This window comes from Urocampus carinirostris, chromosome 3 (genome assembly GCF_059441175.1).
Source record: "Urocampus carinirostris isolate Australia breed hairy pipefish chromosome 3, RoL_Ucar_1.0, whole genome shotgun sequence".
NCBI lineage: Eukaryota > Metazoa > Chordata > Actinopteri > Syngnathiformes > Syngnathidae > Urocampus > Urocampus carinirostris.
In genome coordinates, this window is record NC_142351.1 from 9,109,794 (window position 1) to 9,132,729 (window position 22,936).

The 22,936-nt window shown below is 41.0% G+C and overlaps 1 protein-coding gene across 1 annotated transcript in view; it reads left to right on the plus strand.

Moving 5' to 3' along the window:
* Positions 1-22,936, plus strand: part of smc1a (structural maintenance of chromosomes 1A) — a 39,596-nt gene that overhangs the window by 8,412 nt on the left and 8,248 nt on the right. The window contains exons 6-19 of the mRNA XM_088330567.1: positions 1,295-1,553; positions 4,132-4,272; positions 4,346-4,428; positions 6,560-6,659; positions 6,741-6,848; positions 8,659-8,844; positions 11,057-11,236; positions 13,825-13,971; positions 17,407-17,544; positions 17,607-17,830; positions 19,851-19,992; positions 20,070-20,215; positions 20,284-20,437; positions 20,503-20,610. Coding sequence (XP_088186693.1) covers positions 1,295-1,553; positions 4,132-4,272; positions 4,346-4,428; positions 6,560-6,659; positions 6,741-6,848; positions 8,659-8,844; positions 11,057-11,236; positions 13,825-13,971; positions 17,407-17,544; positions 17,607-17,830; positions 19,851-19,992; positions 20,070-20,215; positions 20,284-20,437; positions 20,503-20,610 — 2,116 coding nt within the window. The remainder of the gene's footprint in view (positions 1-1,294; positions 1,554-4,131; positions 4,273-4,345; positions 4,429-6,559; positions 6,660-6,740; positions 6,849-8,658; positions 8,845-11,056; positions 11,237-13,824; positions 13,972-17,406; positions 17,545-17,606; positions 17,831-19,850; positions 19,993-20,069; positions 20,216-20,283; positions 20,438-20,502; positions 20,611-22,936) is intronic.

A 22,936-nucleotide genomic window follows, 5' to 3' on the forward strand; every position in this document is an offset into this window, starting at 1 on the left:
TAAGACCGCAATATTGTTAACACCCAGTTAGAAAATGGGGCAGAGGGACTGTTTATTTTTCAAACTTTTTCACCCACAAATGAAGTCGTCAATTTACTTATCCAAATTAAGCAGAAGGGAAAGTTATTACAGTGGAACCTCGGTTCTCAACCATAATCCATTCCAGAACCCTGTTCGAAAACCGATTTGTTCGATCACAGAAATCAATTTTCCCATTAAAAATAATGTAAATCGTTTTAATCCGTTCCAACACCCTGAATGTTTACCTTGAATATTTAACGTAAACATAAAGCCAACCCAGGCTAATTGTACATTCGCGTTATCGTAATCTTCCGTGCGAAAAATTACGCAAACGTGAACATGTAAAAATAAAAAAATCAGGTCGTCATTTAGCACCCGGGTCTCCACAACAAGCGTTGAGCGGTTCATTGGAAAGGGGGCTCCGTTCCAACACCCTCAATGTTGGACTCCGTTCCAACACACTCAATGTTTAACGTAAACTTAAAGCTAACCCATGCTAATCGTACGTTCGCGTAATCGTAATCTTATGAATAGGATTTCTTACCTTTGTGGTGGTCAACAGAAGGTGCTCGCACACCTCCTTCATATTTTGCTATTATTTCTTTCTTAAATGCAATAGTTGTACGCACTACTTTTCTTTTTTCACCTGTAGCAACTTTGCCGCTTGCACTGACTTTCTTCGGAGGCATAATAAGGGGCTAAAACACCCGTACGCCGCTCAGCATCGCACCCTAGCGTACGCACTCATGCATTATCGGCATTCAAACTCCGTTTTTTTTGACCGAACAGCGAAGCAAGAATTTCTCGAAATTTTTGGTCGGACTCCGATTTGTTCGAACTGAAACATGCTAGGGTTCACTTTTGGTATCATCAGTCATTATTCAATCGCAGGTTTTTTCAAGACTCGAATGCAATTTGGTCTGTTACCATGGCAACCACCAATGACAACAACACAAAAAGAGGAATTCTCACATCTGTGATGGAATTTGGTGCTCCTCTCCACGGTCTGGTTGCTCTGGCGCTGTGTTCTTGATGTACACCAAATTTTTGCCACACATCCTTTATTTGGGATTTCTTTTGGTGCAGTAGTAAATGTGTGCTCCTTTTCGTAGTCCGTGTCTTGAATGCTCACATGATCTAAAGACCTGTGACGTAAAAACATTTGAAAACTGAAAACTGCTTTAGGTGTGCTGGGGATTGCTCGATCGCAGTATACAGCCGATCCACACAGTTGGCCTTAAGTGTGACTAAACTGATTTTCTCCCCTCCCCAGAGAGAAAGACTCAGAGTTGAACCAAAAGAGGCCGCAGTACATCAAGGCCAAGGAGAACACCTCGCACAAGATCAAGAAGGTCGAGGCGGCCCGCAAATCCTTGCAGAACGCTCAGAAGATGTACAAGAAACGCAAGGCGGACATGGACGAGCTGGACAAGGAGATGAAAGCCGTGGAGCTGGCCAAGCAAGATTTCGAGGAACGCATGGAGGAGGAGGCGCAGAGCCAGGGACAGGATCTTACCCTGGAGGAGAACCAGGTACAGCGCCGATTGAATTTTTACCTGCAGAATATTCCCAATATCAATCAGTCCCGACCTCTCAATTTCCCTCTCCCTTCACCAAACTTTGACGAGCTAATTCCTACGCAAATTGATTAGACGGCTGAATTGAAATCAGGTTTAACGCAAAAGTTAACACTTATAGCTTGTGTAAAATAATAAACCCCAAATAGCTGCCAACTAGTTTAAATGCTGCAATTAACCTCTCCCCAAAACCGTTTTTAATTGATTAAAAAAAATCCTGTGCCAAATATTCGAACAAGGACAGTTTTAAAATCAGTTTAAACACGTTTTAAAACGTATGCAAAAAACTGACTAACTTAAATGTCACAGTTAACCTCTTCCACAAAGATTTTTTTTAAAACTATAAGCAATCCTGTGCAAAATGTTCAGATAACTGATTTTAAATTAGTTTCTTGAAAAGTTGACAGCCATAACTTGTGCCGAAAAAGAACAACGAGCTACTACCTAGCTTAAATGCCATATTCAACCTCTCCCAAAAACAGCTTAATTTATTTAAAAAAAAAAATCCTGTGCGAAATCATTAGATAACTCATTTTTTCAGTTGTAAAGAAAATGTAACACTCATGCATAAGTAAAAATCAACCCACCCGAGCTTGTAACTAATGCTGCAACTAACCTTTCCTAAAACAGTTAATTGATTTTAAAAAATCCTGTGAAAATAACATGATTTGAAATCACTTTTAATTGGTACAAAAAAAATAGCTACTAACAAGCTTAAATGCCACATTTAAAACTCCCCCCAAAACTGTTAAATTGATTTAAAAATATACAATCCTGTGCAATATGACCATACAAAAACTGATTTTAAATTAGTTTTAACACAATGTTAACTCACAACTTGTGCCCAAAAAGCCACCCGTCCTAAATTCTTACCCTTGAGTTCAGAATTTTGCACACAAAAACAAAATGTCAAGTCGTGTTTATTTGTGATGCCCTTAATCACAAGGAGTCTCATTGTGCTGCACAGACACTATTGCAAACTACATACTAATATGTACTGTGTACCTGTGTACCTGACTTGTTAACCTGACTGCACATTTTGCACACCTGGTTAGCTACTCTTCTTGCACTATCGGCACTATGGTAAAATACTATACGTAGCCAAAATACAATACAACATTATTTATATCTGTACATTCAAGGAAACTGTGGGGGTCAGATGCATCGACATTTCGTTCTGTATACACGTGTACTAGAATGACAATAAAGTAGATCTGAATCTGAATCTGAATCTGAATCTGAATATGACCCCATCTTCTGATCCAAAACCTACATGAGGGCAAGGAAGAACTCAAAAACTAGTCAAGTCATGTTTATTTGTGATGCTCTTAATCACAAGAAGTCTCAAAGGACTTCACACAGACCACAGGGTAGTAGACTTTTATTACACAAACCCCTGATCTAAAACCTACATGAGGGCAAGGAAAAACTCAAAAACCTCAACATGAGGTAAATGAAGACACCTTGAGAAGGGACCGCATATATTTTAAATGATGAATTAAACACGAATTTGATGATACAGTGGAACCTCGGTTCTCGAACATAATCCGTTCCAGATCCCTGTTCGAAAACCGATTTGTTCGATCACCGAATTTATTTTTCCCATTAAAAATAATGTAAATCGTTTTAATCCGTTCCAACACCCTGAATGTTTACCTTGATTTTTTAACGTAAACATAAAGCTAACCCAGGCTAATCGTACGTTCGCGTTATCGTAATTTTCCGTACGAAAGATAGCGCTAACATGAACGTGTAAAAATGAAAAAATCAGGTCGTTTACAAGTCATTTAGCACTCGGGTCTCCACAACAAGTGGTGAGCGGTTCATTGGAAAGGGGGCTCCGTTCCAACACCCTGAATGTTGGCCTCCGTTCCAACACCCTGAATGTTTACCTTGAATGTTTAACGTAAACATATAGCTAACCCAGGCTAATCGTACGTTCGCGTTATCGTCATCTTCCGTACGAAAGATGACGCTAACATGAACGTGTAAAAATTAAAAAAAAGGATGAAGAAAAGAATTATGAATTGGATTTCTTACCTTTTTGGTGGTCAGCAGAAGGCACTCGCACACCTCCTTCATATTTTGCTATTATTTCTTTCTTAAATGCAATAGTTGTACGCACTACTTTTCTTTTTTCACCTGTAGCAACTTTGCTGCTTGCACTGACTTTCTTCAGAGGCATAATTAGGGGCTAAAACACTTCGTACACCTATATTAAAAGTGAAAGCAAAACGAAGCACGTCCGCACGCGATAACAGTTGGTCACGAAAAGAGCGATCTACACCCGTACGACGCTCAGCATCGCAACCTAGCGTACGCACTCACGCATTACCGGCGTTCGAACTCCGATTTTTTGACCCAACAGCGAAGCAAGAATTTCTCGAAATTTTTGGTCGGACTCCGAATTGTTCGAACTGAGTGGCGTTCGAAAACCGAGGTTCCACTGTATTTATGTTGGCATGAATGTGATCAGGACGTGACTAGCCGAGTGAAAAAGACTCCAAATAACCGCGTGAGCTTTCCCTTTCAGGTCAAGCAGTACCATCGCTTAAAGGAGGAGGCCAGCAAACGCGCTGCCACACTTGCCCAGGAGTTGGAGAAGTTCAACCGAGACCAGAAGGCGGACCAGGACCGTCTGGACTTGGAGGAGAGGAAGAAAGTGGAGACCGAGGTAACAGGAAAAGACCGATGGAACGAGTGAAAAACGGGAAGGCTGAAAACTGTTTAATGCCCCCAAATTGCAGGCTAAGATCAAGCAGAAGATCCGTGAGATTGAGGAGAACCAGAAGCGTATTGAGAAGTTGGAGGATTATATCACCACTAGCAGGTCAGCTTTACCGCGATGAAAAAAATGAATTGGAATTGTCTTTATTTTTATTTCTAGCATTGTTTACAGCAAATGTCAAAAAAGATTAGGGCTGCAACTAACAATTATTTTAATAATGCATGAATCGGTCGGATATTTTTTTTCGAAGAATCGGATTTTTTAAAGGCATTTTTAGTTTCCTCCTCTTTATTCAAATATTGAAGGTTTGGAGAGATAGAAAAATAATGCACGAAAAAATATATCAGAAATGTAAACCCACTTTTACAATGTTGTCAACAAATTGGTTTTTGTTTTCTTAAATCTTTGAATACAATAAACAATCCCAATTTGAAAATGCTTTATAATATGCTTAAGAATCTGCCCCTTGTGTAGAGTTAGACATGTCATTATTATTATTTTACTTTTTTATTTACTTATTTTCTGAATTTTTTTTTCTACTTCTGCAGCACTTTCTTTTCCCTTGAAATTTGTTATTTCATGATGACACAGTCAAACACTTCAAAGTTAATACTTTTATGCCAAATGTGTTTGTAATGATGCAATGTTCAATAAGAAATTTACCGTATTTTCCGCACTATAAGGCGCACTTAAAAGCCTTTTTTTTTCAAAAGCTGACCATGCGCCTTATAATACAGTGCGCCTTATTTATGGATCAATTTTAAAGTTGCAAAGTTTCCCAACTAACTTGCAGCCGCCGACTAGATTTTCCCCCGAACGCCAAGTAGTACGCGGTGTATGCTGGGATTTATTTACCGGCGTTTCATTGGCTAACCAATGTGTCAATCATCATTTGAATCGATCACTATTGGCTAAAGTTGTTCGGAGGTCAAGGGGCGGATCTTTTTTATCATTTACAGGCTGCCATTGGCTTAAACGGCAAACAAAGCCTGCAATTGCCCGAAAAAGATGTGTCAATCATCAGTTGAATAGATCACTATTGGCTAAAGTTATTCGGAGGTCAAGGGGCGGATCTTTTTTATCATTTACAGGCTGCCATTGGCTTAAACGGCAAACAAAGCCTGCAATTGCCCGAAAAAGATGTGTCAATCATCAGTTGAATCAATCACTATTGGCTAAAGTTATTCGGAGGTCAAGGGGCGGATCCTTTTTATCATTTACAGGCTGCCATTGGCTTGAACGGCGAAACAAAGCCTGCAATTGGCCGAAAAAGATGAATGCGTATAGCATGTGGCTGATGGCATAGAGAAAGCATTTTTTTCTATTCTGTATTTGTAAATATTGTATTCTCCTGGATTGACTACCCTCACGGATATAAGAGGACATTGCCTGCACATTATTATGAACACAACGACTTCGGTGAGCTATTCCGGGTTTTATATTGTCCCTGTATCTTGTTTCAGACTGAACTCGATGTTTCTGTGATAAGCGGTGCAGATAATGGATGGAATGGAGTGTCTATTTTTAAATTCAACTCAATTCCAAGTGTTTATTGTCATATGCACAGTAAAGTTGCGAGCGAAAAAGAAAATAGATACTAAGGAAGGGTTATCATTTCTTGAATCCCAAGACTTTAACCTTCCGAATGATGGAACGATGCATTTGAGTGACATCTTACGGACACCGCATCCGCACGTGTTCTCGACACGTATTTGCGTCCTTGCAAGCTTTCGGAATGTTAAGGGGGTAATAAGTTGGACTGAACTATCTGACTGTTATGTCCACGTTCCCATTGTAGCGCCTTATAATCCGGTGCGTCTTATGTATGTCAAAAATAGGACCAAAAACTATTTTTTCGGGGTGCGCCCTATAACCCGGTGCGCCTTATAGTGCGGAAAATACGGTAATTAAAAATGTCATAAAAACGGTCTTTGCTCCCTCTGCCGGACCAAAGTGGTACTACAACGCTCCGCTTCACAATGGAATTGTGTGGACGCTTATAGTTCTTAGTGGCTCATAAATCACGTCATACAAAAAAAAATCAATGATCTAATAAGTTGCCAACACTTCTAAAAATCAATATTAATCGATTTTATTGATTAGTTCCCTAAAAAAGATAAGAGCGGTGTTCCCCCTCCCCTGCGCTTTACCGTAGAATGGGATAGTCTTGTCGCCTTATGATGAAACAAAATCCGAACAAAATAAACGGGGTGACCTGGTTGTTCCCATGCAGGCAGTCTCTAGACGAGCAGAAGCGCATGGAGGAGGAACTGACGGAGGAAGTGGAATTGGCCAAAAGGAGGATTGATGAGATCAACATGGAGCTGAATCAGGTAAGTTCAGCCGTGAACAAATTTGAGGGCGTGTCCTTGACCGTGGCGGTGTTTTTTGTTGTTGTTGTTTGTTCTGTTTAGGTGATGGAGCAGCTGGGCGACGCCAGGATCGACCGACAGGAGAACAGTCGGCAGCAGCGCAAGGCGGAGATCATGGAGAGCATCAAACGACTCTACCCTGGTTCTGTGGTACGTTCTTTACAGTCAGATACCGTAAGGCGCGCTTAAAAGTCTTAGATTTTCTCAAAAATATGTCTCATGTAAAGCGGCGATGAGGCACACGGCACAGATTAATGCTCAACTCTGATTTTTGGGTGAAATCTGATGTTTTTGTGAGATTTTTCACATTTCCGACTAAATGTGACTTCTATGCGTCTCCTGTGAATTTCAGGTGTCTCTTGTTCGATTGCCATCATATCCCACTTGTGCGGAAGAGGACGCGTGTCGTCACACACGATGCATTGTTAGCGGAAGTGATCATAAATGCTAACGCCGTAGCGTATTTAGCAACTTGAAAGTTCTTCTTCCAGAGGCACGACAGAGTTGTCCCCCTAAATGTCATTTAAATCTAAAACGTCACTTTGCCAACTCTGGACCAGCTCTACACCCTCTGCAGGGTCCTTGAGGGTGCATGGGAGGTTGCCTATCCGGTCTACATGTGTTTTGTGGACTTGAAGAAGGCATTCAACCGTGTTCCTCGGGAGGCCCTGTGGGGGTGCTTCGGGAGTATGGGGTACCGCACAGTCTTTTCTGGGCTGTGCAGTCCCTGTATGCCCGGTTCCAGAGTCTGGGCTGCATTGCCGGCAGGAAATCGGATCCATTTCCGGTGGGAGTGGGACTCCGCCAGGGCCGCCCTCTGTCACCAATTCTGCTCATAATATATGGACAGAATTTCTAGGCCCAGCCTCGGTGTGGATGGAGTCCGGTTTGGGGGCCTCAGCATTGCATCACTGCTTTTTGCAGATGACGTGGCGCTGTTGGCTTCCTCGGGCCGTGATCTTCCGCTCTCGCTGGAGCGAGTCGCAGCCGAGTGTGAAGCGCCCGGGATGAGGATCAGCACCTCTAAATCCGAGACCATGGTACTCAGCCGGAAAAGGGTGGCATGCTCCCTCCGCGTTGGGGATGTGATCTTGCCCCAAGTGGAGGAGTTCAATTGTCTTGGGGTCTTCTTCATGAGCAAGGGTAGGATGGAACAAGAGATCGACAGACGGGTTGTTGCAGCGTCTGCCGTCATTTGGACCCTGTACCGGTCCGTGGTGGTGAAGAGGGAGCTGAGCCAAAATGAAAAGCTCTCGATCTACCGGTCGATCTACGTTCCCCTCACCTATGGTCATGAACTGTGGGTTATGACCGAAAGAACACGATGCTGGATATAAGTGGCTGAAATGAGTTTCCCCCGCAGGGTGTCTGGATTCTCCCTTAGAGATAAGGTGAGAAGCTCAGTCATCCGGGAGGGACTCTGTGTAGAGCCACTGCTCCTCCGCATTGAGAGCAGGCTCGGGAATCTGATAAGGATGCCTCCTGGACGCCTCCCTCGTGAGGTGTTCCGGGCACGTCCCACCGGCAGGAGGCCCAGGACACGCTGGAGAGACTATCTCTCTAGGCTGGCCTGGGAACACCTCGCGATCCCGTCGGATGAGCTGGGGATACCCCTGGCCAAACTAAGGGGAAAAAAATGACTTATAGTCCGGAAAATACAGTAGTATTTTTATTGGCTGTATCTAGGCTAAAATGCTCCCAAAGATTACAAGTTTTGGTACTTGATGTTGAAGCTTTCATTTGTGTATGTTAGCGCTCAAGACAGATGGCATTGTGCATGAGCAACTGTCAGCAGAGATTGTAATCATGTAAGAGGCCTTACTCTGTTGGAAATACAAGTCTGGCAACAATAGTCAACAATGAAGTTCATTGTCGAATAGTTCTATTTTCGATTTTTGACTAATTTCTGCAACTAGGTTACCCGCTTGTCAGAAATGCGATTTCTTGTGTCTTCCCGCAGTACGGCCGCTTGATCGACCTGTGCCAGCCCACGCAAAAGAAATACCAGATCGCTGTGACCAAGGTCCTGGGCAAGAACATGGACGCCATCATCGTGGATTCCGAGAAGACCGGTCGGGATTGCATCCAGTACATCAAGGAGCAGAGGGGGGAGCCCGAGACATTCTTGCCTCTCGACTATTTGGAGGTAAAGGACATAGTCTCAAGACTTAGGGCAAAAATGGGAACAACTCAATACTTCATGGGAAGTTTTACACATTAACAACTTTTACTGTTGAGTGGAAAATGAACAAATTTGGGAAGTCTTATTTTCAACAAAAATGCTCTTCCTTTATTTCTTTCTTTTTTTTTTGCAGGAAAAAAAACAGTTTTGTGAGGCTTGTTTTTGCAAAACCACACAGGATGTTGTGTTAAATTAAGCTAAGTTTTTGTATTTGACTCAAACATTTTGATTTCTTTCTTTTCTTGCTACTTTGCATTATTCAGGGTTCGTATGGGTTCTTAAAATCCTTGAAAATGCTTGAATTTTCATTTTTCGAGGTAAAGAAAATGCTTGAATTTTGTCTGATAAGTGCCTTAAATTCTTGCCATATGATGTTTCTTGGCAGTCTGAGTCGACCGACCACGCATTAAACAAAGAAATATTAATAATACATGTCTGCTTAAATTGTCGCTGCTGGCCCAATGCTGGGATTGCATTGTCTTGGCGTCATCGCCCCCTACAGGTGTATTAGGAAAGATAAATCACACCCAAATGCTGGAAAGTTGCAGATTTATTAAAGGATGATTCTAGAAAGAAAAATACTAACAATGGTTAAATCGTGGAACAAATCCATATGCTGCAAATGTGTGCACAAAAAAGATACAATTCTTAACAATTGGAGAGTCCCTGCTTTCCAGTCGGGTAACTCACAGAGGTGACTAGCTTGAATATTATTTTTTTACTAACTGTCTGCTACATGCTACACCTAAAGAGGGCACTATAAAATGTGCATTAGTGTAATGATTATGTGTCAATTAAGGACATTTATTAAGGGCCATGTTAAAAAAAACAATGTAGCGTTTCCCTGTGGTAAATTGTAATGGGAAGAAGTTTATGCTAATGAAAATGCTAAGCTAAAAGGGACTGTCATGATGCTCAACCTCTCTGAGGAGAGATATGTCCCTAAAATATTTACAAACGCATTGTTAAGATCCACAACTATATTCGCGATTTACTCCAAATCTAAAAATCACGTCTTGGTGAATGCAAACGCAAGATTAACAATCGCAGATATATTTGTGGCTCTGTAAAATACATGATTTACACTTGATTTTTTTATTTTATTGGTATTGGAAAAAATGGGAAATTGGCCTTGAAGGTGCTTGAATTTGTCCATGTTCAAACAAAAATAGCCAGAATATGAAGAAAACGTGTACCTTGCAAACCCTTTGCCCCTGAAATATTTATTTTTAAAAAATATGTATTATTTTCTAGTTTTCACTCTACCTGTTTTCACTTATGCAGAATAATGCAGCGGGTGTCACAGCATCCTTTAAATATCTTTGCTTTCCCTTATACATCTTATGTGCTAGGCAGTGACAGACATTTTTGATTTTTCATTTTCTTTTAGGTTCTGTAAATGCTCTGATATAGTAAGGAATCAATTCTCTCTGTTTTTAACCATCATTTTTGACGGCAATTTGCTAGCTGTGATCATGTAACTACCCGAAAACTTAGTGAGTTTGCAAATGGCACTGAAAGAGGTTGCCACTAATAGGTTGAAACTGTAACATAGGGATTGACAAATGTGGCAACATTGCGTTTAATTATCAAGCAACCCTTAACTTTTGAATGCTAGTGTATATGTTTGTTTATTTTTTCTGTGTGTCTGTACAGCCAAGAAAAAAAGGGGGAAGGAGTTAAGATATGATCACCATCTTGTCCAGGCAGTAGGTTACCCTAGATGTGAAAATGGGAACCTAATTGAGGCCCAAATCTCAATTTAGCCCAAAAAGCCGCTTTATGCTCTATGTTATCAATGTTAAAGGCTGAGTAAACGCTTTAAGTTTTGTTGATGCAGCAAAAAAAAAAAAGAGCGCAAGTGGATGACTGAACAGCGGCTTTTCAACTACCAGTCTCCAGTTTGCTCCTTGGATTCTTTGCATTTTGAGGTTGATCTTTTCCAAGCAATATAAATGTAGACAATGACATATTTGGGCTGTTGGTACCGCCATTTCAGTATTTGAGTTCCATCTGGACTCAGTCTTATTCTTTGGGTTTTCTATTCTCATGTGCAAACGACCCTGCCAAAAAAGGAATGCCAACCAAAGATGCTTTTGCGTCTCAACGCGGGTGATACTCTAATGACGCTCAGCCATTCTATTTTTTTAACTCCTTTCCCGCCGTCTGCTGACAGGTAAAGCCGACGGACGAGAAACTGCGAGAGCTGCGAGGCGCCAAGCTGGTTATCGACGTGATTCGATACGAGCCGCCCCACATCAAGAAAGCTCTCCAATACGCTTGCGGAAACGCTCTCGTCTGTGACAATGTGGAGGACGCCAGGAGGATCGCTTTTGGGGGGCCCTACAGGCACAAGGTACACAATATAAAACTCTTGAATGCTCATGTTAAGTCACATTTATTTATATAGCCCTTAATCACAAAAATGTCTCAAAGTACTGCACAGGATTACAATGACACAATTACCTGATCTTAAACCAACATGCGGGCAAGGAACAACTCAAAACCTCAGCGTGAGGAAAAAGAGAAACCTTGAGAAAGGACCTCACAAGTGGTAATCCCCCTTCCAGGATGACCAGGGTGAATCACAATTAGCATTACTATACACAAGCATAGTAAACACTAGGTAACATGTTGAAAATTTGTCCGGAAAGTGCATGACAGCAGCGACGCCCCCAGCCTGTAAACTAGTCCAGAAAGTCTATGACGGCCACGACGCAGTTTCCCATCGCTGCCAGCTGGTCCATGCAGGCGTTCACATGCTTCCGGTCATGAAAGACAGTAAACCCCCCGGGATAAAGAAACCTCGCCTTCTCTCGAGTGTATGTAATAAAATGTATTTTCAGCCATTCATTACGGCATTTTCCCCACTAAAAACCACATCAACATACAGGACTGTCTCAGAAAATTAGAATATTGTGATAAAGTTCTTTATTTTCTGTAATGCAATTAAAAAAACAAAAATGTCATACATTCTGGATTCATTACACATCAACTGAACTATTTCAAGCCTTTTATTATTTTAATATTGCTGAATTTGGCTTACAGCTTAAGAAAACTCAAAAATCCTATCTCAAAATATTAGAATATCATGAAAAAGTATACAAGTAGGCTATTCAACTAATCACCTGAATCATCTAATTAACTCGAAACACCTTGCGAGGGTTTCCTGAGCCTTAAAAACACTCAGCTTGGTTCAGTAAACTAAATCACAAGTATGGGGAAGACTGCTGATCTGACTGCTGTCCAGAGGACCATCATTGATACCCTCCATCAGGAGGGTAAGACACAAAAAGAAATTTCTCAAAGAGCAGGCTGTTCACAGAGTGCAGTTTCAAAGCATATCCACAAAAAGTCTGTTGGAAGGGAAAAATGTGGCCGGAAACGCTGCACAACCAAGAGAGATGACCGCAGCCTTAACAAAATTGTGAAGAAGAGCCGCTTCCAGAATTTGGGGGAGCTTCAAAGACAGTGGGCTGAAGCTGGAGTCCAGGTATCAAAAGCCACAGTTCACAGACGTGTCCGGGAAATGGGCTACCATAGCCGTATTCCCATGGTCAAGCCACTTCTGAACTCAAGACAACGGAAGAAGCGTCTGACTTGGGCTATGGAGAAGAAGCACTGGACAGTTGCAGAGTGGTCCAAAGTCCTCTTTTCAGACGAAAGCAAGTTTTGCATTTCATTTGGAAGTCAAGGCGCCAGAGTCTGGAGAAAGGCTGGAGAGGAGCAAAATCCAAGTTGCTTGAAATCCAGTGTGAAGTTCCCACAGTCAGCAATGGTTTGGGGAGCCATGTCAGCTGCTGGTGTTGGTCCACTGTGTTTCATCAAGTCCAGAGTAAATGCAACTGTGTACCAAGAGATTTTAGAGCACTACATGCTTCCATCTGCTGAAAAGCTCTATGGAGATGAGGATTTCATTTTCCAGCATGATCTGGCACCTGCCCACAGTGCCAAAACCACCAGTAACTGGTGCACTGACCATGGCATCACTGTCCTTGATTGGCCTGCTAATTCCCCTGACCTGAACCCCATCGAGAATTTGTGGGGTATAGTTAAGAAGAAGATGAAAGACACCAGACCTACAAATGCAAATGAGCTGAAGGCCGCTATCGAAGCATCCTGGGCATCAATAACACCTCAGCAATGCCACAGGCTGATTGCCTCCATGCCACGCCGGATTGATGCAGTAATCCGTGCAAAAGGATTCCCAACCAAGTACTGAGTGCATCAATGGACATTTTCAAATGTTTGATTTAGTTTTGCTGTTATAAAATTATTTTTTTACTTGGTCTGAGGAAGTATTCTAATATTTTGAGATAGGATTTTTGAGTTTTTTTCAGCTGTAAGCCAAAATCAGCAATATTCAAATAATAAAAGGCTTGAAATAGTTCAGTTGATGTGTAATGAATCCAGAATGTATGACATTTTTGTTTTTTTAATTGCATTACAGAAAATAAAGAACTTTATCACAATATTCTAATTTTCTCAGACAGTCCTGTATACGGTAGTTCTTTCTAGAGGTCGATTGATTATTTGAAGGGCCGATTATCGGCACTGGTATTTGGGAATTTGACAGGTATCGGCATTTTTATATATACATATACACACTGGCTTGCGAAACTATCTGCCCCCCTTGAACTTTGTCCTTTTGCCACATTTCAGACTTCAAACATCAAGATATAAAACTAATTTCTTTTGAAGAATCAACAATAAGTGGGACACAATCATCAATTATTATTGGATGTTTTAAACCTTTTTAACAAATAAAAAACGAAAAAGTGGGTGTGGAAAAAAAAAAAAGCTATCGCTCCATGAACAGATTGATGTGTCTACAGGAAATTTACATATTAGTAAAGATCCAAAAGGAAAGCTTGTTGAAAATAGAATCTTTGATATCTGCCATGACTTTCAGGGGGGGAAATAAAGTCCCATTTTGTTTTTCAGACCGTGGCCCTCGACGGAACCCTATTCCAGAAGTCCGGAGTCATCTCGGGAGGAGCCAGCGACCTGAAGGCCAAGGCCAGACGCTGGGACGAGAAAGCCGTGGACAAACTCAAAGAGAAGAAAGAGAAACTCACCGACGAGCTCAAGGTAAGAGAAAATTGAGATTAAAAGGGAAATATTTTCAAGTTCGCACAAGCGCATCACAACGATAGTGCTATGACATCAGCTTCATCATATTTCCAGAGTAACAGTAGAGAAATAGGATTTTTCTATACACAAGCAAGATATTTATTTTTTTCTATCTTGTGTTCTTGTTTAGGGTGGTTCCTTCCCCTGAAATAACCATCAAGTGTAATCTTTGTCAAAACAAAAAGATGAAAAAACAGTGTCTGAATGAAAACATTTTTAGGTTTCCATATTTTCACAAGGATAATCATGCTAACACTGACAGAAAGGAGAGGAATAAGTTAGGGAACACCCTGCAAGCAATGTTGAATGGAGGAGGAATAACTGAACCCTCTTTCCTTTTAAAATCAGATTAAAAACAAAACCAAACATTTTCTTTTACATTTTAAAAAATATAGCACGCAGACAATCGCAGAAGGGGTAGGAATAAGTAACAGATCCTCTTTATCATTTTCAAAATCACCCAGATTTAGAAACAATGTCTCCTTGAACCAAAAGCAACCAAACATTTTCTGGTTTCCATGTTTTAATGAGAATAGTTTGCAAACATTCGCGGACGGGTGAGGAAATGTAACTGAACCCTCTGCCTTATTAAATCAGATGAAAAAGCAGTTTTTGCTTGAATGAAAAGCATCCTGTCAGGTTCAAAACTATGTCCAGATGAAATAAAAGACTTTTGAGTTACACTCAAACTTGTTTATTAAAGAAAAGCAAGCACATTGAAACAAGGCAAAATAGCATTCTTGGATTGCGATGAAACTGAAGTATGAGCCTCCTTTTGATACTGTTTCATAGAGTTCTCATTAGAGGATAGAGTAAAACACGGACACTGATTGGTTTAGGCAGGAATCACATATTCAAATGCAGTGTTGGTCGCTAGATGGCGTGAGAGCATACTAAATGATACATCACAGCAGTTTGCACTAGATAGGAGTCTTGTAAAAATTACCAGTGAACTCCAAGTTGTGGAGACAGAGTTCAAACAGCTTCTGGAAAGTTATGCTCCCGTCCTCGGGTTGTACGGTTTTGCCAAACAGAGTACCGTGCACATGTTTGATAACAGATAGGGAGCTTCCAGAGCTGTCGAAACAAAGGTCCCTTGGCTTGGGAAACCCACGCTCTCGACCCTGGAGGCGCTCGATCGGGACCACAACTCAAACACAACTGTCAAGTCATGTTTATTTGTATAGCCCTTAATCACAAAGAGTCTCAAAGGGCAGCATAGACCACAGATTATTGCAAACCACAGACTATTATGACACCATCCCCTGATCTAAAACCTACATGAGGGCAAATAATAGATATTGTCAACATAAAATATAGGGTATTCATATGCTATAGAATAGTAGTGTGTTTTAAGCCTAAATTTAAACTGCACAATTATTGAAGAAATATAAATGTATAAAAGCATTGTAATATAGTATGAAAGGCAGACTTCGACCATAATTTCCCTTACAACCCAAACAAGTTTTCATATTTTCATGCCAACAATGACAGAAAGGAAAAGAATAAATTAGGGAACTCCCTGCAAGCAATGTCAGAGGGTGGAGGAATAACCAAACCCTCTTCCCTTTCAGAATCAGATTTATAACAAAACCAATTTATTTCACATTTTATTAAAAATACCACAGAAAAAAACATAGAAGGGGGAGGAGTAAGTAACAGAACCCTCTGTCAGTGTTGGCATGCCATCCAGAACCTTTTCGAATTTGTCATATTTCTGCATTAAATGGCCATCAACAGCGGTCTGGTCACAAAAATGATGGTTTGTTTTTTTCTGTTAAGTTTATAGTTGAACAGACACTAATGATAAAGATAGAAGACGCCAATTAATTTGGAGCGCCCAAGGAGAACAAGGGAGGACCGTACAAACCCTCAAGATGTACAATATCCAGGCTGTCCTAAAAGTCACTTCATGAGTCCTTTCTTTTTATTAAGAATAAAGTACCGTAAATTCCGGACTATAAGCCGCTACTTTTTTCCCAAATGTCCAGCCCTGCGGCTTATCCGGTGAAGCGGCCAATTTATGTAATTTTTCTAACGGCCGCTTATGACGAGGAAGACTTCAATTCCTTAGATTATTCAAAAACTGTCTATATGACAAAGGTTCTTTCAGATGGCGAGGAGACGCCTTTTATAGCGACAGTTATAGAGAGGAAGATGAAAACGGTATACCGTGAAAATAACAATTACGGCATGCTTCTTTAATAGATACGTTTGATACGTTGCGTGCGTGTTCATAGTAGCGTGTTGGTACCTTTCAAGGCACGGTTTGGGATGAAAGTTATATTATTATTATTAAAGCTTTGAAAACTCTGTCGGTGTACCGTCTTTCTTTGTAAATATGTGTAACCATATATAATATGTATTTGCAACTGTATATTTTTGTAAAGTATTTGAGACACTAATGCTGATTTTCACGAGCGAATAAGAAAGAAGGGGCAGAGCAAACACGGGCTGATGGGAACTGGGGACGTGTAAAGGTGAGTGTTTGTGAATGCAGGAGACAATAGTGGATATATATTTTTCCCACCCTTACCTTTGGAAATATACACTTTTTTTTCCTTGGATTACTTTCAACGGGTACCCCGACTCTGCAGGTCTGCATCAAATGATAAGTAGCTTACTCTGTTCACTCCACGTCTCGGCCCGGTATTGCTGTACCACCAGGAACGATTTAAACTTATTAGCGTCAATAAATTTGTTCAAACCCAAAAAAAAACGAAGCTATAAAAAAAGGTTAAAAATGTCAGAAAAAAAATTTAAAACGTCATATTGCCAGACATAACGAAATTGTGAATATGCTTGATTGCTATTAAGGTTGTCGAGAAGGGTTGTTCAAACCTCACATTGTTTGTTTGCTGTTATTAGTGTCAATAAATTTGTTCAAACCAAAAATAGCACTGATAGTTTCTTGGCCCATTGGCGAGGACCTTGACTCAGTTCCTTGACTGGGAGAAAGTGTCTTGGCCTATTGGCTTTGAAATGTATCATGAATTGACTAATAATAGATAGTGGACGATTGATAAAGAATCTATATCAATAAACTTATCGAAAATCCCCCCGTCAACAGAGTAGTTCATTCAAAAAACATCTATTATTTAATGTGGGCGCATGCGGCTAATACACTGGTGCGGCTTTTGTATGTACTAAGTCGGTTTTCCTCCCGAAATGCGGTGGGTGCGGCTTATAATCAGGTGCGCCTTATAGTCCGGAATTTACGGTAGATCAACTGAAAACGGTGTGGAAATAGAGGAACTACAACAGGTGCAAAAAAATAATACAACCATGGTCTTATTGGCATTCTTCAAGTGTTTACTGATTAAAGTAAAACAAGTGTAAAACCGATATAGACAAATGAATACTAAACATGAAATGATGGTCTTACCTCCACAGGAGCAAATGAAAGCCAAGAGAAAGGAGGCGGAGCTTCGGCAGGTCCAATCGCAGGCTCACGGGCTGCAGATGAGACTCAAGTATTCTCAGAGCGACTTGGAGCAAACCAAAACTCGGCACCTCTCCCTCAACATGCAGGTGAGCTCTGCCTCTTTTCGGGCCCCGAGTCTCCTCTTGCTGATTTTGGTTTGCCCCCCCAGGAAAAGTCCAAGCTAGAGAGCGAACTGGCCAATTTTGGACCCCGCATCAACGACATCAAGAGGATCATCCAATCGCGTGAGCGCGAGATCACCGACTTGAGGGACCGCATGAACCTGGTGGAGGACGAGGTTTTCGTGGAGTTCTGCAAGGAGATCGGAGTCAGGAACATTCGAGAGTTCGAGGAGGAGAAGGTCAAGAGGCAGAACGAAATCGCCAAAAAACGGTCAGATCATCCGAGAAAGTCATTCTTTCGAATACAAACTAGTGTCACTTGGATAAAAATATATATCTTATAGACAGTTTTTCCTTGTTTTTTCTCAAATGAGAAAAATCAGAGAAAGTAGTCTCATTTCTATACAAAATACATTAAGATTTCATTAAAAAGATAGTGAATTATTCAATATTTTATCCAGTATTCAAAAAATAAAGAAAATTTTGAAATATTCAATATTTTTTCTTATATATTGCTTCAATTAAATGGATCTTGTGCTATCTGTTGTGCACACATCAGCCACCAGGGGCTGTATGTTACGGACCAGGGGTCTCCAACGTGGTGCCCGCGGGCACCAAGATGCCCCCTGAGGACCACTAAGGTGCCCGCGGACCTGTTCTGAAAATGGCTCACCAGTTCTGGGTCATTGTGATTTTCTAGTAAAATTATTTTTTTAGTGGTGGATTGAGTATATTTAGCCATATTTCCGAAGATGAACCTGGGAGTAACAACGCAGTAATAAAATTATAAATTGTTATATTGGAAATGCATATGAGGTTAGGTGCCCTTTGCACTAATTCGTAACGAAAAGTAATTCTCAATTAGAAAAATGTCGGGGACTCCTGTTACAGACAATAAAATGGTCGCAAATATGAGAGCAGCTAACCAAAGGAAAATACATTTCATTTATAAAAAAGCAGATGAATTAGATAATGAATTATTCAACAGTTTTTGTCCTTTTTTTTGTGCTTCATTTCTGTTGTGTACACGTTGGCCACCTGGTGGCATATTATAAGCACACAAAAACTGATGTAAATTTGGGGGTGCTAGAGCCCATACCAGCTATCCTCGGGCAGTGGGCAGGGGACACCCTGAACTGGTCGCCAGCCAGTCGCAGGGCACACAGGGACAGACAACTCACTTGCTCATTCCAACCTCGGGGCCATTTGGACCTTCCAAATAGCCTGACATGCATGTTTTTCAGAATGTGGGAGGAAACCGTAGAATCCGGAGGAAACCCACGCAAGCACAGGGAGAACATGCAAACTCCGCACAGGAAGGCTGGTAGCTGGATTTGATCCAATGACCTCAGAACTAGCCGCGGACGTGTTAATCACTTAGCCACCGTGCCACCCTTTTTGTATTTTTATATTTTTTTTTGCTTCAATTTAATGGATATTGTGCTTTCGGTTGTGCAGTCATTGGCCACCAGGGGCAGTATATTACGGAAATACTGCAGCAATCTTTAATAAATCAAAAAAAATATTAATACAAACAAATAAATACATTAATATTCATAAGACTGGCACGATACAGATCTACGTTTTTAGGATTGTTATAAAGATAAATTATTATAATTCATGTAACAAAAACAAATTAAATAGACTTAATAGATATGGTGCTTTCTGTTGTGCAGCATATTAAAGACATACAATACAGATGCAAACATGAAAGAAATAAATTAATCAAATTAATAAAAACATATTTTTTAAAATATATTGGGGGGAAGCTAAAAGAGATGTTTTGGATCATTCTTATTTTTAACATTTTATTTAGACATAGCACAATAAAAACTAATTACTAAAAGGAAACAATGACATATTTGCATGAAACCAATAATCCATCCATCCATTATCTGCACCGCTTATCCTCAGTAGGGTCGCGGGGGTGCTGGAGCCCATCCCAGCTATCTCCGGGCAGTGGGCAGGGGACACCCTGAACTGGTTGCCAGCCAGTCGCAGGGGATACAGGGACAGACAATTCGATCACTCATTCGCTCTTAGGGACAATTTGGACCGGCCAATTAACCTGACATGCATGTTTTTGGGATATGGGAGAACATGCAAACTCCACACTGGAGGTTCGATCTCATGACCTCAGAACTGTGCCACACACTGCGCCGCCGTCGTGCTGCCCAATAATCCAGTTTTTAGGAAATTCAACACAGAAACATTGTGTTAAAATGTACCCCAATGGGTTATTTATGATTATTTAGAATAAATGCAGTAACAAGTCGTGGTTTTTTTTTCAGTCTGGAGTTTGAAACTCAGAAGACCCGCTTGGGAATTCAGGTGGACTATGAGAAAAACCAACTTAAGGAGGACCAGGAGAAGGTCATGATGTGGGAACAAACAGTCAAGAAGGACGAAGCCGAGATCGAACGACTCAAGAAGGTGAAGACGTTACGAAGATTATGAAAATCGCTCATTTCCTTATTCCACCTTGTGGGGTTTTTCTTTCTCGCCACCAGGAGGAGCACAGACACATGAAGATCATCGACGAAACCATGGCTCAGCTGCAAGACCTGAAGAACCAGCACCTCACCAAGAAATCAGAAGTCAACGACAAGAACCACGAGATGGAGGAGATCCGCAAGAAACTGGGCGGAGCCAACAAGTGAGTTGTCAAGAACCTGGAGACTGAAGAAAGTACCCGCTGAAACGTTTGGGGGTTTTTGTCCCCAGGGAGCTAACGCAACTCCAGAAAGAAGTAACTGCCATCGAGACCAAACTGGAGCAGAAGCGAAGCGACCGCCACAACCTACTGCAGGCCTGCAAGATGCAAGACATCAGGTTGCCTCTTCGCTCGGGTACCATGGACGACATCAGTCAGGGCGAGGTACGGATAAAGACAGAAGTTCGGTGGCAAAGGCGCGATTTCCTGATAGACGCTCTTCGATTCAGGGAAGCTCCCAGACGGACGAGTCCAGCAGCCAGAGGACCTCCAGTAGCGTCCTGGCCAAAGAGGCGCTCATCGAGATCGACTACAGCAACCTGTCTGAAGATCTGAAGGTAACGAACACTGCGCTATACGATAATGCAATGTGAGATGTGCTATTGTGTGATTGCAAGACACTGCTTTTTTTTCCAAGGATTTAGAGACAGCAACCCTAACAAAGCTACCCAAAAGAGGGCGCTGTTTACTTAATTTTACCCCTTAATAATCAATTACCGTATTTTCCGCACTATGAGGCGCACCTTAAAGCCTTTTTTTTTTTTTTTTTTTTTTTCCAAAAGCTGACCATGCGCCTTATAATACAGTGCGCCTTATATATGGATCAATATTAAGTCGCAAAGTCTTGCAACTAAAGCCAGCAGCCGCCGACTAGATTTTTCCCCGAAGGCGAAGTCGTCCGCGGTGTATGCTGGGATTTATATACCGGCGTTTCATTTCCTAACCAATGTGTCAATCATCATTCGAATCAGTCACTATTGGCTAAAGTTATTCGGAGGTAAAGGGGGCGGATCCCTTTTATCATTTACAGGCTCGCATAGGCTAAAGGGGCGAAACAAAGCCTGCAATTGGCCGAAAAAGATGAATGTGAATCACACGTTGGGTGGGTTTCACTACGGCATAGAGAAAACATTTTTTAATATTCTGTATTTGTAAATATTTGACTCTCCTGGATTTACTACACTCACGGTTGTAAGAAGACCATGGTTACGTATCATTATTGAGCGTGATGGCTGCAAGAGAACTTAGGTGAGCTATGCGGCTTAATATTTTCCCGGTATCTTGTTTTAGAACGATCTTGATGTTTCTGTGATGAGTCTGTTTTTAAACTCAATTCAATTCAAAGTGTTTATTGTCATATGCACGGTAAAGAACCCCGTTTCCCTGCACAATCAAATTCTTACTTTGCTGTCCACACAGTTGCCAGCTGAAAATAAAATGGAAACTAAGAAATGTTTGTTTGGTGACATCGTACAGACACCGCATCCGCACGTGTCTACGACACGTATTTGTTTCTTTGCAAGCTTTCGGAATGTTAAGGGGGTAATAAGTTTGACTGAACTATCTGACTGTTTTGTCGACGTTCCCATTGTAGCGCCTTATAATCCGGTGCGCCTTATGTATGGAATATAGGACCAAAAACTATTTTTGGGGGTGCGCCTTATAGTGCGGAAATTACGGTAAATTCCCCTAAAATCCTTGTCCAAGACATACTCATAGTAGATTGAATACTGTTGTTGAACCAATGGTTAAGTACAAGCACAGAAAATGCACTTTTCTTTAAGTCATGTCTATTTGTATAGCCCTTGATCACAAGGAGTCTCAAAAGGCTGCACAGACCACATCTTACTGCAAACTACAGACTATTATTACACCATCCCCTGATCTAAAACCTACATGAGGGCAAGGAAAAACTCCATTAAAAATCGCATCAAAATTTCAACATTGGTCTGAAAACTCGCAATTGGGTTTTTTCCTAAAAGCCCTACTGCAAGGAACGATAATAATGTTCGGGGTTGATTCTAGTAGACACTCAGGAGCATATTTAAGGAATAGTCAAAGGGAAAAAAAAGGATTGACTATAGGAACTTGATCGCAAGGAACCGGCGGCTAAAGTCCAAAATGTTTCTGCTGAAAATCCAGTTAGCAAAACTACTATTTTGCGATTTTGGGCAAAGGAGAAAAAAAAAAGAAAAAATGTCAGGTTTTCAATGTAAATCTCTTGAATTTCTTTCTCAAGGTAATTAGCTTGTTTTTATATTACTAAATATAAAAACAATGTTTCTCATACAAACACACACATAAAGTAACGTTTCAACAATGAGTGTAATTATATCTCTTGTACTTTTATCAATCTTGTATTCTTTTATTTTGAAGTCGTGTTCTTGTCTGTACTGATTCCTCTGACGTTAATAAACACTCCCTCTCTCTGTTCGGGACCTCAGCCAGGAAGGACGTGAGTTTTTTGCTTCCACCATCATGTAGAATTAAACTATATACATGTATTTTATCTGTGCAAATATAGCCACTAAATAGTTTTAATAATGTCTATCCCTGACAAAAATATTATCGGAAATAACGAGACTGTTGTGACGGTCACGTCTTAAAAGTGAGGTGTGTTGTTTGAAGCGTCCGTTTAAAAGTAAAAAAAAATCTTATTAAGAATGTGATGCAATGCCCAACTGAGATTAAAGAGCCCTCATGCTTTAGTTTCAATTGCGCCTGTCTCCTTTGATTTTACTTTTAACAGGCCTGATCGGGGCGGAACAAACCCCCAAGAGGGTGAAAAAAGAAGAGTTTATTGGAGCGTGGCTGAGAAATAAACGCAAAACATGTTTTCCTCTGCTGCCACGTTCTGGCTTGAAGTCACTATAAAAAGACAAA